Genomic DNA, 18,619 nt, shown 5'->3' with positions numbered 1-18,619 from the left:
GATTTTCTTATGTTAGACCACCCTTTCATTCCTGGGATAAACCCCACTTAGTGATGGTGTATATTTATTTCAATGTTCTGCTGAATTTGATTCTCTAGTAAATTTTTTTGATGATTTTTACAGCTCTATTCTTAAGAGATATTGGTCTGAGTTTTCTGTGATGTTGGCCTCAGAATGAAGTAGAAAGTGTTCCCTCCTCTTCAGTGTTTTCAAAGAGTTTGGGAAGAATTGGTATTAATTCTTCTTTAAATGTGTGGTAGAATTCAGCAGTGAAACCATCTGGACTTGCATTATCTGTCTTTCCTCTGAGTTCCTCTTTTCTGTTTGTTGTTTGTGTGGTCACTGTTTATGTTCCTTTCAAGAGTGAGGCATTGCAAACCTGCCCAGAAGTTTTGGCATCTAAGTGGGGCTGTTAACTCCTGAGACTCACTGTGCTTGACCTGGTGGCTATTTGGCTTTCCTGGCCTCCTGCCTCTTCCTGTGGGGTACACGCCCATCAGCATGGAGGAGTGGCTAGGAATGCACACCCCATGTTTTTTTTACTAGGCCTGTGTCCCTGAGTCGGGAGCCACTTGGGTTCAGGTGTTCCAGGGAGTAAACATCCTCGTTCCCGCTGGAATGGCAGCTAGGGAGGGCCTGGAGGTCTCACTGCCCCATGGCAATTTCAAATCCATTTCCCTTCACCTGCCCTTCACCTGGCTCACAGAGTGTCGTGGCTTGAGTCCTCTCGTTTCTAGTTGGCATCTGGGGTTCAGCTTTCTCTGGTGGGTCAGCATGCAGCCAGCTCCTTTCCACCTCCCAGGCCTGTTCCATTTTCTTGTTCTTGCCTTTTTCATTCTTTGCTAATTATTTTAGGAGGATTTTGAGAGGGAATGGCAACAAGCCTGTGTGTTGGGTCATCCATTTTTTTGAGTAAGCAGGTAGACGGTTTATTAAGAGCTCATGTGAGAGGACATGTGGGCACTCTTGCAAAGAAAGAGGTGAGGGGCAAGTGGCCCCGACACTGTGGGACAATCTGATTTTATAGATTTCTATTCCTTTTGTAATTTTTATTGACTGTTTTACTGCCCTCCCCTTTTCCCTCCTTTTTTGATGCTTGAGTGTGGATGACTCACTCGGGGGTCAGTTGGCCCCCAGGTGCTGTTCATTGCTATTCTTCTCAAAGATATCTTTCTCCTTGGGGCCTGACTGCTCCTTGGAATTTGCGCTTTGCTCATCAGCCAGCCATTGCCCTAATTCTAACTGTACCTCATTTCCCCCTCAGAGAGTTTCAGCTCCCTTAATCTTTTTTTTTTTTTTAAATCTTCATTTTATTGAGATATATTCACATACCACAGAGTCATACAAAACAAATTGTACATTCGATTGTTCACAGTACCATTACATAGTTGTACATTCATCACCTAAATCAATCCCTGACACCTTCATTAGCACACACAGAAAAATAACAAGAATAATAATTAAAGTGAAAAAGTCAGCTCCCTTAATCTTAAGGGAGTTTGGGCCCATGGTCCATCTCTGTAGCCGCTTCAAGCTGTCAGTGGGAGCTCAGAGGCTCTGTCTGCGTTATTGAGGGCAGCTGGTTGAGTGTGGGAAACGGGACGCAGCCTCTGGCGAAGAAGAGTTTGTCATGAAAGACTTCTAATCTGGAAGAGGCAAAGTGGGTGAGAAATTTTATACAGTCTGAACAGAAGCGGGAGTCAGATGGAGCTCAGGGTATTCTTTGGAGTTCCTGCGATGCCAGGGCCAGGCTCATCCCTGGGAGTCTCTTGTTGCCAGGGAGACTCACACCCCTGGAAGTCATGCCCCACATAGGGGGAGGGCAGTGAGTTTATTTGTGGAGTTTGGCTTAGAGAGAGACCACATTTGAGCAACAAGAGAGGTTCTTTGGGAGTGACTCTTGGGCATTAATTACAAGTGGGCTTAGCTTTGCCATTACAGAGATAAGTCTTGTGAGGGCAAGCCTCAAGACTGAGGGCTTGGCTTAGTAAATTGGGAGCCCTGATTGCTTAAGAGAAAAGCAGAAATTCCCCAGGTAGGGAAGTTTAATGGTTCTATGTTTTTCTCTAGTCTCTTAAGGGATTTTGCAAATATTTTTTATTTTATGAGTAAGATTTTATTTTTTGTTCTAGGTTCCATGTCAAATAAAGCCGAATTGGCTTGTTTAAATAAATGGCACCTATACAAATTTAGGTTAACAGAAGGATAGAAAATCTCTTTTAATTATTTTAACAGTTAATATGTTGGAAACTGTTTTAGTGCCTTGCTTTTACAAGGTGAAAGAACAAATCTTGCACAACAGTTCTCTTCTAAGAATGAGAAGACTTGTCTTTTGAAATGAAGGCTGATACGATCAGCATAAACATTTAGACAGAGTGCTCAGAGGGTTAGGAGAGCAGCACTGACTATGACAGGTTTTCGTGAACTCATAACTTTTTATTTCTGTCTAGGGCTTGAAGTCAGCAGTGACTACAAACAAAACCTACTTTCTCAAACTTTCCACAACTTTTCACATCCACCCAGGGCTTGTAGAAAGTGATGACCCCAACAAGACTCACTTTCATAAACCGATGACTTTCCTTACCTATTCAGGGCCTGTGGTCAGCAATGACTTCAAACAGAATTTACTTTCATACTAGGAGTATGTCAGTTCACAAAATTAACATATTGCCAGACTGTGCTCTGAGGCAGCTGGAGGTCAGTGAGGCCTGCTGCTGGGCCATTCTTAGAGATGCGGGGATATTTTGAGACCCTTGGGGCAGCACTAAGTGAGCAGGGCGGGAATCTTATCCTTAAGTCCCTGCCGTTCAAAGGCAAATAGGTAGTGAGCGTCAGGGTGAGGAGGGATATGAAAATGTGTCTTTAGGATCTAGGACTGAGAGCCTGAGTACAGGCAGGGGCTGCTGGGAGGGCTCACCCTGGGATGCCGACATCCCACACAGATGGGTTTGTCTGCTCGAGGATCTCCTTTGGGTGCCAAGAGGCCCCGCCCCAGCAGGGCCTCGGGGCAAATAAGGGGTGAACGCCATCTGGGCCTACTAGTCTTAAGATGGCCCCAAGGAGTGAGGAGGATCCCTCCCTAGAAGGAGGGTGGGCTTTCGGAGACAGTGAGAAGCTGCTGGGACACCGGAGTGTCCTCAGGCCTACCAAGGAGAGGGGTTGTGAGGGTCCTGGTTTTGGCTTTACCATCAGTTCCCATAACTGGGCAAGTCCGAGTGGAAGTAGGCCCAGATGGCAGTTCAGGGCAGCATTAAGTGGCTCTGTTATTTCATTAAGAAATCAATGATTTTCCCTGTTGTGTCAAGAGTCACCTGAGGCTCTTCTGGGCTGATGTCAGATGTGAAGCCTCAGGCACCCTCAGTCCTCACTTGCTGCGAGCAGGGCTCTGGGGCTGTCCTGCCCCTCTTCGGAGACGGTGCTGTCCCTGGCCCAAAGCCTGTGTTGGTGGCACCTGGGGCACGGCCCTGGCAGGTAACAAGTCGAGGGTTGTCTCGAGTTTTCAGGCTCTCTCTCTGCCAGTGACCCTCTGACCCACAGCTGAAGCGAGGCCCTTGTGGCCTGGAGCCACGATGCAGTGACCTCGAGGGGACGGGGCACCTTTCATAGCGACTGCGGTAAGCTGAGCCTGTTCTCCGGTCTTCTGCTTCCTCTCTGTCTTCTCCTCCTCCTCAGCCTGCTCCCCGTTGTTAAAGGCAGAAAAGGCAGCTCCTGACGGGTCACTTGTGGGAGTTTACGGGCCCAGGGAGAGCCTTGATCATGCATTTTTATCTGGAATTCCTGCTCCTTGTATAAACTTTAAAAATTATGAAAGTGCTGCATGTTCTTTGAAGAATGATTAGAAAATACTGATGAAGAAAAGGGGGAAAATGTTAATCCCCCCACCTAGATATGACCTTGGAGGCCAGTCCCTCGCAGCTCTGCTTGCTCTTGTGTGCTGGGGACAAGTTCGGTCCACCTGCGTGGCCCGGAGGAGCTTCCTGAGGGACAGCCTGCACTTCCTCCACCTCCTCATCCCGCCGGCTTGGCTCCGCCCCCTGTTCTGGGGAATCGTTTCTTGCTGTTGTAGAAGTGCACAGACACGTTGCCGCCTGTGGGCATGGCTGAGCCACTTCTTGTTTGTCCTCGTGCCCCTGAGTGCCCCTCTTCTGTTGGCCACAGCACACATTGATTGTGCTGGACACATGGCATGAGCCCCTCATCTCATCCTGCAACAGCCCCACGGTGGTGGCCTCGGGCTGCCTAGTTCACAGATGGGCTGAAGGCCCAAGTAGGCGAGGGCTGGCGTCTGATCCAGGCCCCAGCCTTCCTGGGTGTGCTGGGCACCCCCCTTGGGTGACCCCACCCCCATCTGCTGTTGCCTCCTGGGCACTGACCACACCTCCCTGTGGGTCCCCAGCTGGGACTGCCCTCCTGGCTCTGGGCTGCCTGTCTAACGCCTGCTGGGCCCTTCTTCTGTGCCTGCTGGGCCCCTCATTAGCCTGCCTCAGCAGCCCTTTCTCTGAGCTCAAAAATGTACTCTCTCCTTCTTGGTATATACCCGGAAGATCGGAAAGCAGTGACACGAACAGATATCTGCACGCCAATGTTCATAGCAGCATTATTCACAATTGCCAAGAGATGGAAACAACCCAAATGTCCTTCAACAGATGAGTGGATAAATAAAATGTGGTATATACACATGGTGGAATACTACGCGGCAGTAAGAAGGAACGATCTCGTGAAACATATGACAACATGGATGAACCTTGAAGACATAATGCTGAGCAAAATAAGCCAGGCACAAAAAGAGAAATATTCTATGCTACCACTAATGTGAACTTTGAAAAATGTAAAACAAATGGTTTATAATGTAGAATGTAGGGGAACTAGCAATAGAGAGCAATTAAGGAAGGGGGAACAATAATCCAAGAAGAACAGATAAGCTATTTAACGTTCTGGGGATGCCCAGGAATGACTATGGTCTGTTAATTTCTGATGGATATAGTAGGAACAAGTTCACAGAAATGTTGCTATATTAGGTAACTTTCTTGGGGTAAAGTAGGAACATGTTGGAAGTAAAGCAGTTATCTTAGGTTAGTTGTCTTTTTCTTACTCCCTTGTTATGGTCTCTTTAAAATGTTCTTTTATTGTATGTTTTCTTTTTTTTTTTTCATACAGTTGATTAAAAAAAAAAAAAAAACAAGGAAAAAAATATGTAGTGCCCCCTTGAGGAGCTGGTGGAGAATGCAGGGGTATTGGCCTACCCCACCTCGATGGTTGCTAACATGACCACAGACATAGGGGACTGGTGGTTTGATGGGTTGAGCCCTCTGCCATAGGTTTTACCCTTGGGAAGACGGTTGCTGCAAAGGAGAGTCTAGGCCTCCCTATAATTGTGCCTAAGAGCCTCCTCCCGAATGCCTCTTTGCTGCTCAGATGTGGCCCTCTCTCTCTAGCTAAGCCAACTTGAAAGGTGAAATCACTGCCCTCTCCCCTTCGTGGGATCAGACACCCAGGGGAGTGAATCTCCCTGGCAACGTGGAATATGACTCCTGGGGAGGAATGTAGACCTGGCATCGTGGGGCAGAGAACATCTTCTTGACCAAAAGGGAGATGTGAAAGGAAATGAAATAAGCTTTAGTGGCAGAGAGATTCCAAAAGGAGCCGAGAGGTCACTCTGGTGGGCACTCTTACGCACAATTCAGACAACCTTTTTTTTTGGGCTTAAGCAATGGGAATTTATTTGTTCATGGTTTTGAGGCTAGAGAAAGTCCAAAATTGAGGCATAAGCAAGGCAATGCTTTCTCCATGAAGACTATGGCATTCTGGGTCTGACTGCTGGAAATCCTTGGTCCTTGGGTTTTCTGTCACATGGCCATGCATATGGTGGTATCTTCTTTCTCTTCTGAGTTCTATTGACTTCCGTCTTCTTGCTTCTCCTGTGGTTTCTCTCTCTGTCTGGCTTTCACTTTGCATATAAAGGACTTTAGTAATCTGGATTAAGCCCAACCTGATTCAGTTGTGCCACACCTTAACTGAAATAATATCTTGAAGAGACCTGATTTATATTGAATCCACATCCACCAGAATATGTCCAAACTGAGGTATGCAATTCAATCTACCATAAGGGTCTACCTAATCAAGTATGACTTCATTTTAACTTGTCTAATTCTATCTTAGGCTAGTATTTTCCAAAATAAGGTCACATTCTGAGTTACTGAGGATTAGGACTTAAACATACCTTGTTTGGGGAACACAATTCAACCCATTATATCCATTTAGATAGAATTCTCCATTCTGTTATTCCTTTTAAAAAACTGATATTTGAACTGTGGAACCATACTTAGGTACTAGGTAAGAGGTTTGAATAGATTAATGAAATTTAGAGGTTGGGTGAAGATAATCCTGAGGGAAATTTATAACTTTTTAAAATTATGTTTACACACCTCAGGTTATATATATATATTTTTTTTTATCTTCATTTTATTGAGATATATTCACATACCACGCAGTCATACACAACAAATCGTACTTTCGATTGTTTACAGTACCATTACATAGTTGTACATTCATCACCTAAATCAATCCCTGACACTTTCATTAGCACACATACAAAAATAACAAGAATAATAATTAGAGTGAAAAAGAGCAATTGAAGTAAAAAAGAACACTGGGTACCTTTGTCTGTTTGTTTCCTTCCCCTATTTTTCTACTCATCCATCAATAACTAGACAAAGTGGAGTGTGGTCCTTATGGCTTTCCCAATCCCCTTGTCACCCCTCATAAGCTACATTTTTATACAACTGTCTTCGAGATTCATGGGTTCTGGGTTGTAGTTTGATAGTTTCAGGTATCCACCACCAGCTACCCCAATTCTTTGGAACCTAAAAAGGGTTGTCTAAAGTGTGCGTAAGAGTGCCCACCAGAGTGACCTCTCGGCTCCTTTTGGAATCTCTCTGCCACTGAAGCTTATTTCATTTCCTTTCACATCCCCCTTTTGGTCAAGAAGATGTTCTCTGTCCCACGATGCCAGGTCTACATTCCTCCCCAGGAGTCATATTCCACGTTGCCAGGGAGATTCACTCCCCTGGGTGTCTGATCCCACGTAGGGGGGAGGGTCAGACAACCTTTTTAGGTTCTAAAGAATTGGGGTAGCTGGTGGTGGATACCTGAAACTATCAAGCTACAACCCAGAACCCATGAATCTCGAAGACAGTTGTATAAAAATGTAGCTTATGAGGTGTGACAATGGGATTGGGAAAGCCATAAGGACCACACTCCACTTTGTCTAGTTTATGGATGGATGAGTAGAAAAATAGGGGAAGGAAACAAACAAAGAAACAGACAAAGGTACCCAGTGTTCTTTTTTACTTCAATTGCTCTTTTTCACTTTAATTATTATTCTTGTTATTTTTGTGTGTGTGCTAATGAAGGTGTCAGGGATTGGTTTAGGTGATGAATGTACAACTATGTAATGGTACTGTGAACAATCAAACGTACGATTTGTTTTGTATGACTGCGTGGTATGTGAATATCTCTCAATAAAATGAAGATAAAGAAAAAAATGTGCTCTCTCGTCTGTGTCCTGATGAGTGGCACCCTCGCCCACAGTGTCTTCTGCGTGTGCACCTGTCCAGCTGCATGCCCTGTTTGACCTCCTCTCACTCTACAGTGCCTCCTTGGTTGGGGCCCTTTGGTGGCTGCTTCCTCCCTGACCAGCACTAGCAATTGGGGCTCCCAAGAGAAGGGCGGCCCCAGCAGCAGACACTGACTGAGCACGTGCTGCGTGCCAGCCTCTGCTCTGTTTTGACATCGTCACAAAAGCCTTGAGAAAACCAAGCACAGAGAGGCTAATTAACTTGCCCAAGGCTGCACAGCATGAACAGTGTGGGCAGGTGTGCTCCACAGGCCACTCTCCTAGCTACCATGCATCCTGCCTCAGTTGCTCCTACTGTGTCCGAGCTGTGCCGACCTTGTGCATCTCCCCAGCGGGCCTGGATCGGGGAGGAGAGCCCAGGCATTGTCACAGATACTGTTTTTGGGCACTTTGTCCTGGGTACAGGGGGGTTGTTGGTTATTGGTGCCCATCCAGAGGTGACAGCAGTAACCCACCTTGTGTTTGCCAAAGGGATGGCTGGGCACACAGTGATGCCTTCACAGGGGACACGCATGGCATCATTTTTATCAAAAGCATGTCATTCATAACCAGTGGTACATTATGAATACCTCACACTTCATACTGCCTATAAATGGCTGATGTGGCATTCACCTTGTCTAGGGACAAGTCAGATTTGTCATTTTTGTTAATATGGAGGGATAAGAAACGCCTAGCAAGGGGAGGAAAGGGGCAGGCTTCCTGGAGAGAAGACAGTGAATGTGGCTGGAGAGTGTGGTTAGGATCAGGTGAGGGCCTGGCCCTGAATGCACAGAACCGAGACCTGGAGGGGAAGCTGGTGGGAACCCGAGTCAGAAGATGGGGAAATCGGAGTGGAGGTGTGAGGAGCCACAGAAGGGGATGTTTAAAAGTCCGGGCTCCTAGCAGTCAAAAATACCAGTTGCTCACAGAAGAGTCACATTTTTGTTCTTCTGGTCTGCTAAGTGTTTTGTTCTCATAACAGGGATTTGCTTCCTAAGAAGCATATTATTTAAGCAGCTTCCTGAGAGTTATAAGAAGTCTAATTTCACCTTCAGTTGCTTGGATTATGCCCTTTTAGATATCCAAACACAGCCTGTGAACTTCTGACTTCTGATGTGCCACAGATCAACGATAAACTGGGAGGGGACGAAACCTTGCTGAACCTTCTCTATGACTTCTTGGACCACGAGCCTCCTCTCAATCCTCTGCTGGCCAGCTTTTTCAGCAAGACCATCGGCAACCTCATCACAAGGAAAACCGAGCAGGTAAACCAGACTGCATGGCTGTGGCAGGCGTCTGCGTCCGTGGCATGTCCTGCCGTGGGCCTCGCTGTGCCGCTTTGTCAGGCCAGGGCATAGCATTTTCACTGTTATGGGGGCACCCAGGAAGCAGTGTCGTTTGCTGAAAAAGTGCTGCCCAAGGGATATTTCTACTGGCCAGCTCTGGAAGTGAGCAGCATTTCCCGCCATCCCCCAGGAGCTGCATAGCTGCACAGGACCTGCGATTAGGCGCATGGAGTTGCTGCCCAGCCACAGCCTGCAGCACCTTCATCGCAGCGGGACCTTCGGGTGGGTGGCAGGTGCCAAGGGCTTCTGTGCCTCGGAGCAAGCGCGAAATGACTTCTAGCATTAGGCTTCTGGCAAAAGTAGTGAGTGAATTGATTACATTCAGCTGCAGCACCATCTTTCTTTTTTAAATTGCTCCTGCCTTAAACTTGGCCTGATATGTGCTTCAAAACCCTCTGAACTATAAATACATATACCAAGCCCCTTGTGCTGTCACCCGGCTTCAGCAGCCGTCAGCTCTTGGCCAGGCTTTTCCCTCTTATTATCTCTCCCCAACATAACCACTGGATTATTTTGAAACCAATCCCAGATGTCATTGCATCTCTTTGTAGATTTTTCAGTACATATCTCTAAAATAAAGGAACATTTTCCTTTAAATATGACTAGAATTATATTACTACATGCCAAATTTATTAACAATAATTCTTGATACCATCAATGTCCAGTCAGGGAACAAGCCAATATTTTGTATGTGTTACTGGAGATATGAGAAACACATCATTGGGGCACATCATTGCTTCTTTCACTTGAAGAAATTCACCTGGAAAATTGTAAATGTTCCTTGGACTGTCATCTTTCGTAGAATCATTAGTCTTAAATTTGCAAGGGACCTTCAAGGACTCATACCCCGAATCCTATTTTGATCCAGGCAGGGTATAAATGAAGAATAGCAGCAGTAATAGGACGGTGGGTGGTGGTGGTCATAGCTGTAGGTGGTGTGAGTGGTAGTGAGAGCAGTAACTTGGGGAGCAGCGGACCCGGTGGTGGCCGTAGCTGTAGGGTGCTGTTCCAGTTTTCTGGTATTTTGCATAATGGCAGCATTAGCAATGGATTGGCTTTTATAAAGGGGATTTATTAAGTTGCAAACTTACAAATTCTGAGGCCATAAAAGTGTCCAAACTAAGGCATCAACAAGAGGATACCTTCTCTGAAGAAAGGTTGATGGCATCCAGAACACCTCTGTCAGCTGGGAAGGCATGTGGCTGGCGTCTGCTTGTCCTTTGGTCCCAGGTTGTGTTCAAAATGGCCTTTTCCAAAATGTCTCTGGGTCTCTCTTAGCTTCTTCAGCTTCTGTGCATCTAAGCATTGGGGTCCTCTCTCAGCTTCTCCGGAGCAAACTCTGGGCTAGCATCTCCAAACTGGCACAGGTGGTGTGAGTGGTAGTGAGAGCAGTAATGTGGTGCTGGGATGGCAGTGGCCCCAGTGGTCTAGCAATTATGAAGGGCCTTCCTTGCCTGGCTCTGACAATCCAGTGACTTGATGCATGTGTCTGGTAATTTACTGGAGCTTGATCATTCTCCACTGCCACTTTCAAATGTTTTCTTAATAATTTTACTGCCTTATATCATATATCCATCTCCTTTCTCTGCCCAGTGCTTAGTGCATTAAAATATTGTCAAGTGCACTCTTAAAAAATATTTCCACTATTGACAAATGTGTAACACATTTATATGAAACTCAAACAAGATAGAAATAAGTAAAATAGCCCCATATAATACTCGTTAGAAATTACCACTATTGATTATTTAGAGCATGTTCCTCTTAAGTTTTTTCCAATAGCTGTTCCAACACATAACTATTATTAATTTTACTTAATAGTATTGTATTTTAAATACTGCTCTTCAAATTGCCTTTTTCACTTAGATGTTATAGATCTGCCTTGTTCTTTTTAGTAGGTATGTGTTCCATTGTATCGCCACTCCAGAATTTTACATTAGTAATCCAGAGAATTGTGTTATGTCCAGGGTTTTGCTGTGACAGGCAGTGGTGCCCTGAGCATTCTTTCCATATTTAGGTAAACTGGAGGGAGGGACCTACAAATAGAGTTGTTAATGAAAGGACCTATGGCATTTTTCTTACCTCTTTATTATGGAATATTTCAAACATTTATAAATTGGAGAAAATATTTATATGACCCCCATGCCTGCGTCACCCAACTTCAACCATTATCCATTCGTGGCCAATCTTATTTCTTGTACACCCCCTATTTCCAACCCCTACCCTACCCAGTTTATCTTGATGCACATCCCTGGCATTATGTCATTTCCTATATAGATATTTCGGTATGTGTTTCTAAAGGATAAGGATTCTTTTTTACAAACACAACCACAGGGGGATTATCACACCCGACATGATAATGATAATTCCTTTATCTCAGCAGCTATCCATCCAGTGTTCAAATTGGTCCGATGGCCTCATAAAATGTTTTCAAGCTTGATTTTTGAATTGGGATCCAGAAAAGGTCTGAGATTGCATACAGTTGATAAGTATCTATAAATGTGTAATTTCCCCTGCCTCAGTTTCCCCCTTCACTTTGTTGAAAGGCCGGCCTGTTTATCCTGAGCAATGTCCACCCATCTCAGTTTTGCTGTTGACGCGCTGTGGTATCGTTGAACGGAGGACTTAGCAAACTTTTTCTGTAAAGGACCAGATAGGAAATACCTCAGGCTGTGTAGGCCACATGTAACCGCTGTCTATGTTCTTTCTTCTTTGGTTTTGTTTTTTGCAACCCTTTAAACACTTTGTAAAGAGCCGTTCTTAGCTCCCAGGCTGTGCAAAATGAGAGTGCAGGCTAGATTTAACCTACAGGCCTCGGTTTGCTGACCCTTGATCTAACTTATTCCTCCATCCTTGTAATTCCCATAAGTCAGCAGCAAGGCTCAGAGGCCTGCTCCGATACGGGTTGTCTTTGTTTGGCAAGAATATGTCACTGTAATTTTGACTATGTCTTTTCCTTATGGATCCTCGGGTGTTAAATTAATCAATATTTGTGCTGCTTTGTATACACTGCTTTTTTTTTTTTTTTTTTTTATTCAGTTTTATTGAAATTACACTGCTTTTTAATCTTTTATTTTGAAGCTTAAAACATATGCATAAAAGTTCACAATACCTGAAGTACAGCCCAATATATTATTAGAATTAGCAGCTGTAGAACCATCACTCAGGCCAAGAAATAAAGCTCCAGCAGCTCCCCACATACCCTCTCTGAATCGCTGTCCCCTTTCTCCTCTGTGGAGCCACTATCCCTGCTTGAACATGTGGTTTAGTTTGTCTGTTTTGAACTTTTAAAGAACATTTTTATGTTGAGATAATTATAAAGTCACAAGAAGTTGCAAAAACAGTACAACGTTCGTATGTATCCTTCACCCAGTTCCCCACAATTTTTAATCTTAGTACAGTTTCAAAACCTGAAATTGGCATTTGAGCAGTGTTTGTGTGCATGTGTGTGTGCTTTTAGTTCCGTGCCATCTTATCACGTGTAGATTCTCGTAACCACCACCACAGTCAAGACGTACCACAAAGATTTCTATTATGCTGCTCCACTATAGTCATGCCATCTCCTCTCCTTACCATCATAACCACTGGCAACCACTAATCCGTTCTCCATCGCTATAATTTTGTCATTTTGAGACTATGATATAAATGGATCTACATGTGTGGCATTATGCCCTTGGGGTCCAGTTTGGTCCTTTTTATTGCTGAAGAGTTGTCCGGTTGGGCGTGCCGCAGTTTGTATATAACCATTCACCTGTTGAAAGGACATTTTGGTTGTTTCCAGTTTGGGGCTGTTACACGTAAAGCGGCTATCAACATTCATGTACAGGTTTTTGAGTGGGTCATCTTGTTTGAAGTGAGTGTCTTGTAGACAGCATATAGTTGGCTCATGTTTTTTAATCCACCCTGTTAATTTCTGTCTTTTATGTTGGTGTATTTAGTAATTTGACATGTTATTGATAAGTTAAGGCTAATGACTGCCATTTTATTTTTAGCTTTATGGGTATTCCCTCTGTTTTCATTTCTCTGTTTTCTTGTTCCTGCTTCCTGTGGATTACTTGAACATTTTTACTTCAAAATTTGTTAAGATTTGATTTGCAGCCTTTGTGTGATCTATCTGGGAAAATGTTCAGGTGCACTTGAGAAGAATGTGTATCTGCTGTTGTTGGATGGAGTGCTCTGTATATGTCCATTAGGACTAATTGGTTAATAGTGTTGTTCAAATCCCCTGTTACCTAACTGATCTTCTGTTTAGATTTTCTATCAGTTATTGAAAGTGGCGTATTGAAATCTCCAATTATTATGGTAGAACTATCTGTTTCTCCCTTCAATTCTGTCAGTTTTTGCTTCATATATTTTGGGGCTCTGTTGTGAGGTGCATTTATGTTTATAGTCATTATATTGTCTTGCTGGATTGAAACTTTCAGCAATAGATAACATCCGTCTTTGTCCCTTGTAATCTTTATTGACTAAAAGTCTATTTTGTCTGACAATAATATAGCCACTCCAACTCTCTTTTAATTGTTGTTTGCATAGAGTATCTTTTTCCACCCTTTACTTTCAGCCTCTTTGTTTCTTGTACCTAAAGTGAGCCTCTTGAAGATGGTGTAGAGATGGATCCTGCTTTTTCATCCAGTCTGTGAATCTCTGTTTTTTGATAGTGGAGTTTAATCCATGGGCATTTAAGGAAATAACTGAGAAGGGAGGATTAGCTTCTGCCATTTAGATATTTCCTTTGTGTATGTCTTATTTTTTTTTGTTCTTCTATTACTCCATTACTGCTTTTTTTTTTTTTTTTTTTTTTGGTATTTAGTTGACTTTTTTTAGTATATCATTTTGATTCCTTCTGCTTTCCTTTTCTCTCTGTTGTTTAGTTATTTTCTTACAGGCTACCTTTGCAATTATAATGAACATCTTTAACTAGTAACAACCTAGTTCACTGGTGCAAACCTAGTTTCAGTAGTGTTCAAACTCTCTGCTCCCATATATCTGTCCCTCCCCCTTTATAATGTTTTTGGTTCAGATTACATCTTTATACATTGTGTTCCCATTAACATAGATATTAAGTCATTTGGGGGGAAAACAGTTACAAACCAAAAGTACAATAATATAAGATTTTATATTTACATGAGAAGTTACCTTTACTAGTGTTCATTGTTTCTTCTTATAGCTTCAAGTTACTGTCTAGTGTCTTTTGTTCCAGACTGAAAGGCCCCTGTAGCATTTCTTGTAGGCAGGTCTTCTGGTAATGAATGTTCATCTCTTGTTTATCTGTAAATGTCTTAATTTATCCTTTTATTAATTAGAAAAGTTGTAGGTTTACAGAAAGATCATGCAGAAAATAGAGTTCCCATATGCCCACCCCCATTTTAAACATTTTACATTAGTGTGGTAGCTTTGTTACAATTGATGAGAGAATATTATTGTACTAATTGTACTAGTAACTGTAGTTTATAGTTTACAGAAGGGTTCACTGTGTTGTATGGTCCTATGTTTGTGTGTTTTTTTTTTCTAGCAACATATATACCACCTAAAGTTTCTCCTTTTAACCACATTCAGAGATATAATCTGGTGGTTTTAATTACATTTACACTGTTGTGCTACTGTCAGCATCATCCAGTACCAAAACTTCCCCATCACCCCAAATAGAAACTCTGTGCAATTTAAGCATTAACTCCACATTCCCTATCCTCGCCCTGGCCCCTGGTATCCTGTATTCTAGTTTCTGACTATGAATTTGCTTATTCTAATTATTTTATATCAGTGAGATCATACAATGTTTGTCCTTTTACATCTGGCTTATATCATTCAACATGATGTCTTCAAGGCTCATTCATGTTGTCACATGTATCAGAACTTCATTCCTTTTTACGGCCGAATAATATTCCATTGTGTGTGTGTGTGTGTGTGTGTGTGTATACACATACCACTTTTGTTTATCCATTCATCTGTTGATGGACATTTAGGTTGTTTCCGTCTTTTGGCAATTGTGAATGCCGCTATGAACATCGGTGTGCAAATATCTGAGTCCCTGCTGTCAGTTCTTGTGGGTATATATGTAGAAGTGGGATTGCCAGGTCATATGGTAATTCTCTACGTACCTTTCTGAGGAACTGCCAGACTGCTTTCCACAGCAGCTGCACCATTTTACATTCCCACCAGCGATGAGTGAGTGTTCCTGTTTCTCCACATCCTCTCCAACACTTGTAATTTTTGAACTCCTTCGTTTTTAAAAGATAATTTTGCCAGATATAGAATTCTTGGTTGACAGTTTTTTTTCTTTAAAGACCCTGAATATGCCATCCTCCTGTCTTCTGGCCTCCATGGTTTTTGATGAGAAATCTGCTGTTAATCTTATTGGAGATCTCTTGTCTGTGACAAATTGCTTCTCTCTTGCTGCTTTCAAAATCCTCTCTTTGTCTTGGATTTTGCAGGGTCTCTATAATGTGTCTTGCTGTAGATCTCTTAGAGTCTATCCTGCTTGGAGTTTATTGAGCTTCCTGGATGTGTATATTCACGTCTTTCCTCACTCAGATTTGGGAAGTGTTTGGCTGATTTTTGCTCAAATACTTTTTCTGTCCCTTTTCTTTCTGTCTTGTCCTTCTGAGACTCCACTGGTGCATGTCTTGGTGCACTTGATGGTGTCTCAGGTCCCTCAGGCTCTGTGCATTTTTCTCCATTATTTTTTTCTTTCTGTTTCTCAAACTGAATAATTTCAGTTTTCTTGTCTTCAGGTTCACTGATCCTTTCTGCCCCCTGTTCATATCTGCTTGGTTCTTCTTTGTGATTTCCACCTCTTTATTTTGTTCAGACATTGTCCTAATTTCCTTTAGTTATTTGTATATGGATTCCTTTAGCTGTTTGAACATTGAACATATTTGAAACAGTTGATTTAAAGTCTCTGGCTAACAGTTCCAGTGTATGAGCTTCCTCATGGCTGGTGTCTCGTAAATCCTATTTTTCCTGTGAATGGGCCCTGCTTTCCTGTTTCTTCATGTATTTCATACTTTTTTTTTGAAATCTGGACATTCTAAGTATTATGTTGTTTTAGCTCTGGAAATCTGGTTCTCCCACTCTCTGGGTTTGCTTTTTTTTTTTTTTTTTTTGAGGGCTAGAGCTATCAAGTTGTGTCTTTTCCAAACTATTTTTTTTCCTTCCAAAAAGGGAATGGAAAGGAAAAAAGAGAGAAAAAAGGCACTGCCTCTTTATGACTCTTCTGCCACTTTTGCCTGAGGGGGTTGGGTCTGCCCCCAGCCGTCTGAAGCAGCTGCTGAAAGGCAGGGAGGCAGCCAGCGTGACCAGACCCCCCACCCCCGTGGATTTTGGAGGACAGGGGCGTTGTGGCCAGGGGCCCGGGCTGCAGTCCCCACTGCTCCCGCCAGGTGAGGGTGAAATGCGCGGATATTCACAGACTTTGCCAGCATCTTCCTCCTGCCCTCCCCTGGATGATGGACAGTGTCCTGCTGGCTTCCGGAGTTCCAGAATGGTTGGTTCAGGCAGTGCCCGCTGGTTCTTGGTGGAGGGAGCGACTCCCAGAGCTTCCTGCTCCACCATCTCCCCACAATCCTCTGTAGTTGAACGTTTTAAAAATTCCGTTTTTCTATCTAGAGTCTTTTTGAGTTTATTGCTCTGTATAGATTTTTGTAGTGGTTTCTCTGTGTGTTGCATCATACGGCTATGCATGTAGCCAGTTAGCAGGTAAAGTTAAAGGGGCTGAACCAAATGAAGTGCTGCTCCCGGCAGTGTGTGCCGCGCCTCTCTGCTCTGCTTTCAGGAGCTGCCCGGGGGGTCTCTGGGGGTCTTCATCATGAAGCGTTGTGCTTTCAGTTTCCTCCCTGGTGGCTAACAAGGTTGGGTGCCTTTTCCCATCTTTATGAGTCATTGAGGTATCTTCTGTTGAGTTTCTTACTCATTTTCTAACAGGCTGTTGTTTTTCTTTTTCATTTGTAGGTGTTTTAGTTTGCTAATGCTGAGGAATGCAAAACACCAGAGATGGATTGGCTTTTATAAAAAGGGGGTTTATTTGGCTACACAGTTACAGTCTTAAGGCCATAAAGTGTCCAGGGTAACACATCAGTAATCGGGTACCTTCACTGGAGGATGGCCAGTGGCATTTGGAAAACCTCTGTTAGCTGGGAAGGCACGTGGCTGGCGTGTGCTCCAGAGTTCTGGTTTCAGAATGGCTTTCTCCCAGGATGTTCCTCTCTAGCAAGCTTGCTCCTCTTCAAAAAGTCACTCACAGCTGCACTGAGTTCCTTCTCTTTGAGTCAGCACATTTATATGGCTCCACTGATCAAGGCCCACCCTGAATGGGTGGGGCCACGCCTCCATGGAAATATCCCATCAGTTATCATCTACAGTTGGGTGGGGTGTATCTCCATGCAAGCAACCTAATCCAAACGTTCCAACTAATCCCCACTATTATGTCTGCCCCACAAGATTGCATCAAAGGATATGGCTTTTTCTGGGGGACATAATACATTCAAACCGGCACAGTAGGGATTCTTTGTATTTCCTGGATACGGGCCTTTGTTGATTTTGTGTTGCAAACATCTTTTCTCATCTTGTGGCTTGCCAACTGAGTAAAGGTGTAATTTAAATGCAGTCCAATTTATCTTTTTTTTTCATTTATGGTTAGGGTTTTTTGTGTTCTGTAAAGAAACTTTTGCCTACCCTAAAGTCATGAAAATATTTTTCTGTATTATCTTTTAGAAGTTTTATGTTTTCCTTTTCTTGTTTCTATCTGCAGTCACCTGGAATTGATTCTTATGAATGGTAGGAAGCTGAAGTGTTGTTTTCTCATACGGATATTCAGTTGACCCAGCACCATTTACTGATCAGACTCCTTGTCACAAATAACACACCACATGTACCTGTTTGTCTCTGGACTCTGCACTGTTCCATTGTTCTCCTTGTTTGCTAGTGCACCAATACAGCATGATCTTAACTACTGTAGCTTTATATGTCTTGATACCTGATAGAGTTAATCCTCTCACTTTGTTGTTCTTCAAGATTGTTCCAGTTATTCTTTGCCTTTTGCATTTCTACGTAAATTTTAGAATGAGCTTCTCAGTTTCCATCTCCCCCCCCCCCCCAAAAAAAAAGAAACCTGCTGAAGTTTTGATTGGATTTGTGTTGACTGTAGACCAGGTCAGCGGACGACAGCCCTCAGGCAGGGTGCAGCCTGCCACCTCTTCTTGCATATGCAGTTTTACTGAAACACAGCTCCACCCATTTGTTACATATTGTCTATGGCTGTTTACTTGCTATTGTGGCAAAGGTGAGTAGCTAAGCTTCTTTAATTTCTCTTCATAATACATTTTTCTGTGTAGTGTCCTATACGTCTTTCATTGGGTTGATTTTTAGGAATTTGATATTTTGTGTTATTCTAAATAGTATCTTTTTAATTAAAAGTTTAATTGGGATAATTGTAGATTCACATGCAGTGGCAAGTGATAATCCAGAGAGAGCCCTGGTATTCCTTGATGTTTCCTCCAGTGGTGATAATTTGGTATCAGAGCGTTACAACCAGGATGCGGACACTGATGTCACCCACTGATGTTATTCAGATTGCTCCTGTTTTACTTTGCTTGCATACGTGTGTGTACACGTGTGTGCATGTGTGTGTGTACATGTGCATGTGTGTGCATTTGTGTGCACGTGT

General features: G+C 43.3%; 1 protein-coding gene across 1 annotated transcript in view; it reads left to right on the top strand.

Moving 5' to 3' along the window:
* PPP6R2 (protein phosphatase 6 regulatory subunit 2) overlaps window positions 1–18,619 on the top strand; it is a 141,596-nt gene that overhangs the window by 83,626 nt on the left and 39,351 nt on the right. The window contains 1 exon segment of the mRNA XM_037847771.1: window positions 8,694–8,880. Coding sequence (XP_037703699.1) covers window positions 8,694–8,880 — 187 coding nt within the window.

This window comes from Choloepus didactylus, chromosome 8 (genome assembly GCF_015220235.1).
Source record: "Choloepus didactylus isolate mChoDid1 chromosome 8, mChoDid1.pri, whole genome shotgun sequence".
Lineage (NCBI taxonomy): Eukaryota > Metazoa > Chordata > Mammalia > Pilosa > Megalonychidae > Choloepus > Choloepus didactylus.
This window is presented reverse-complemented; position numbering and strand designations above follow the sequence as displayed.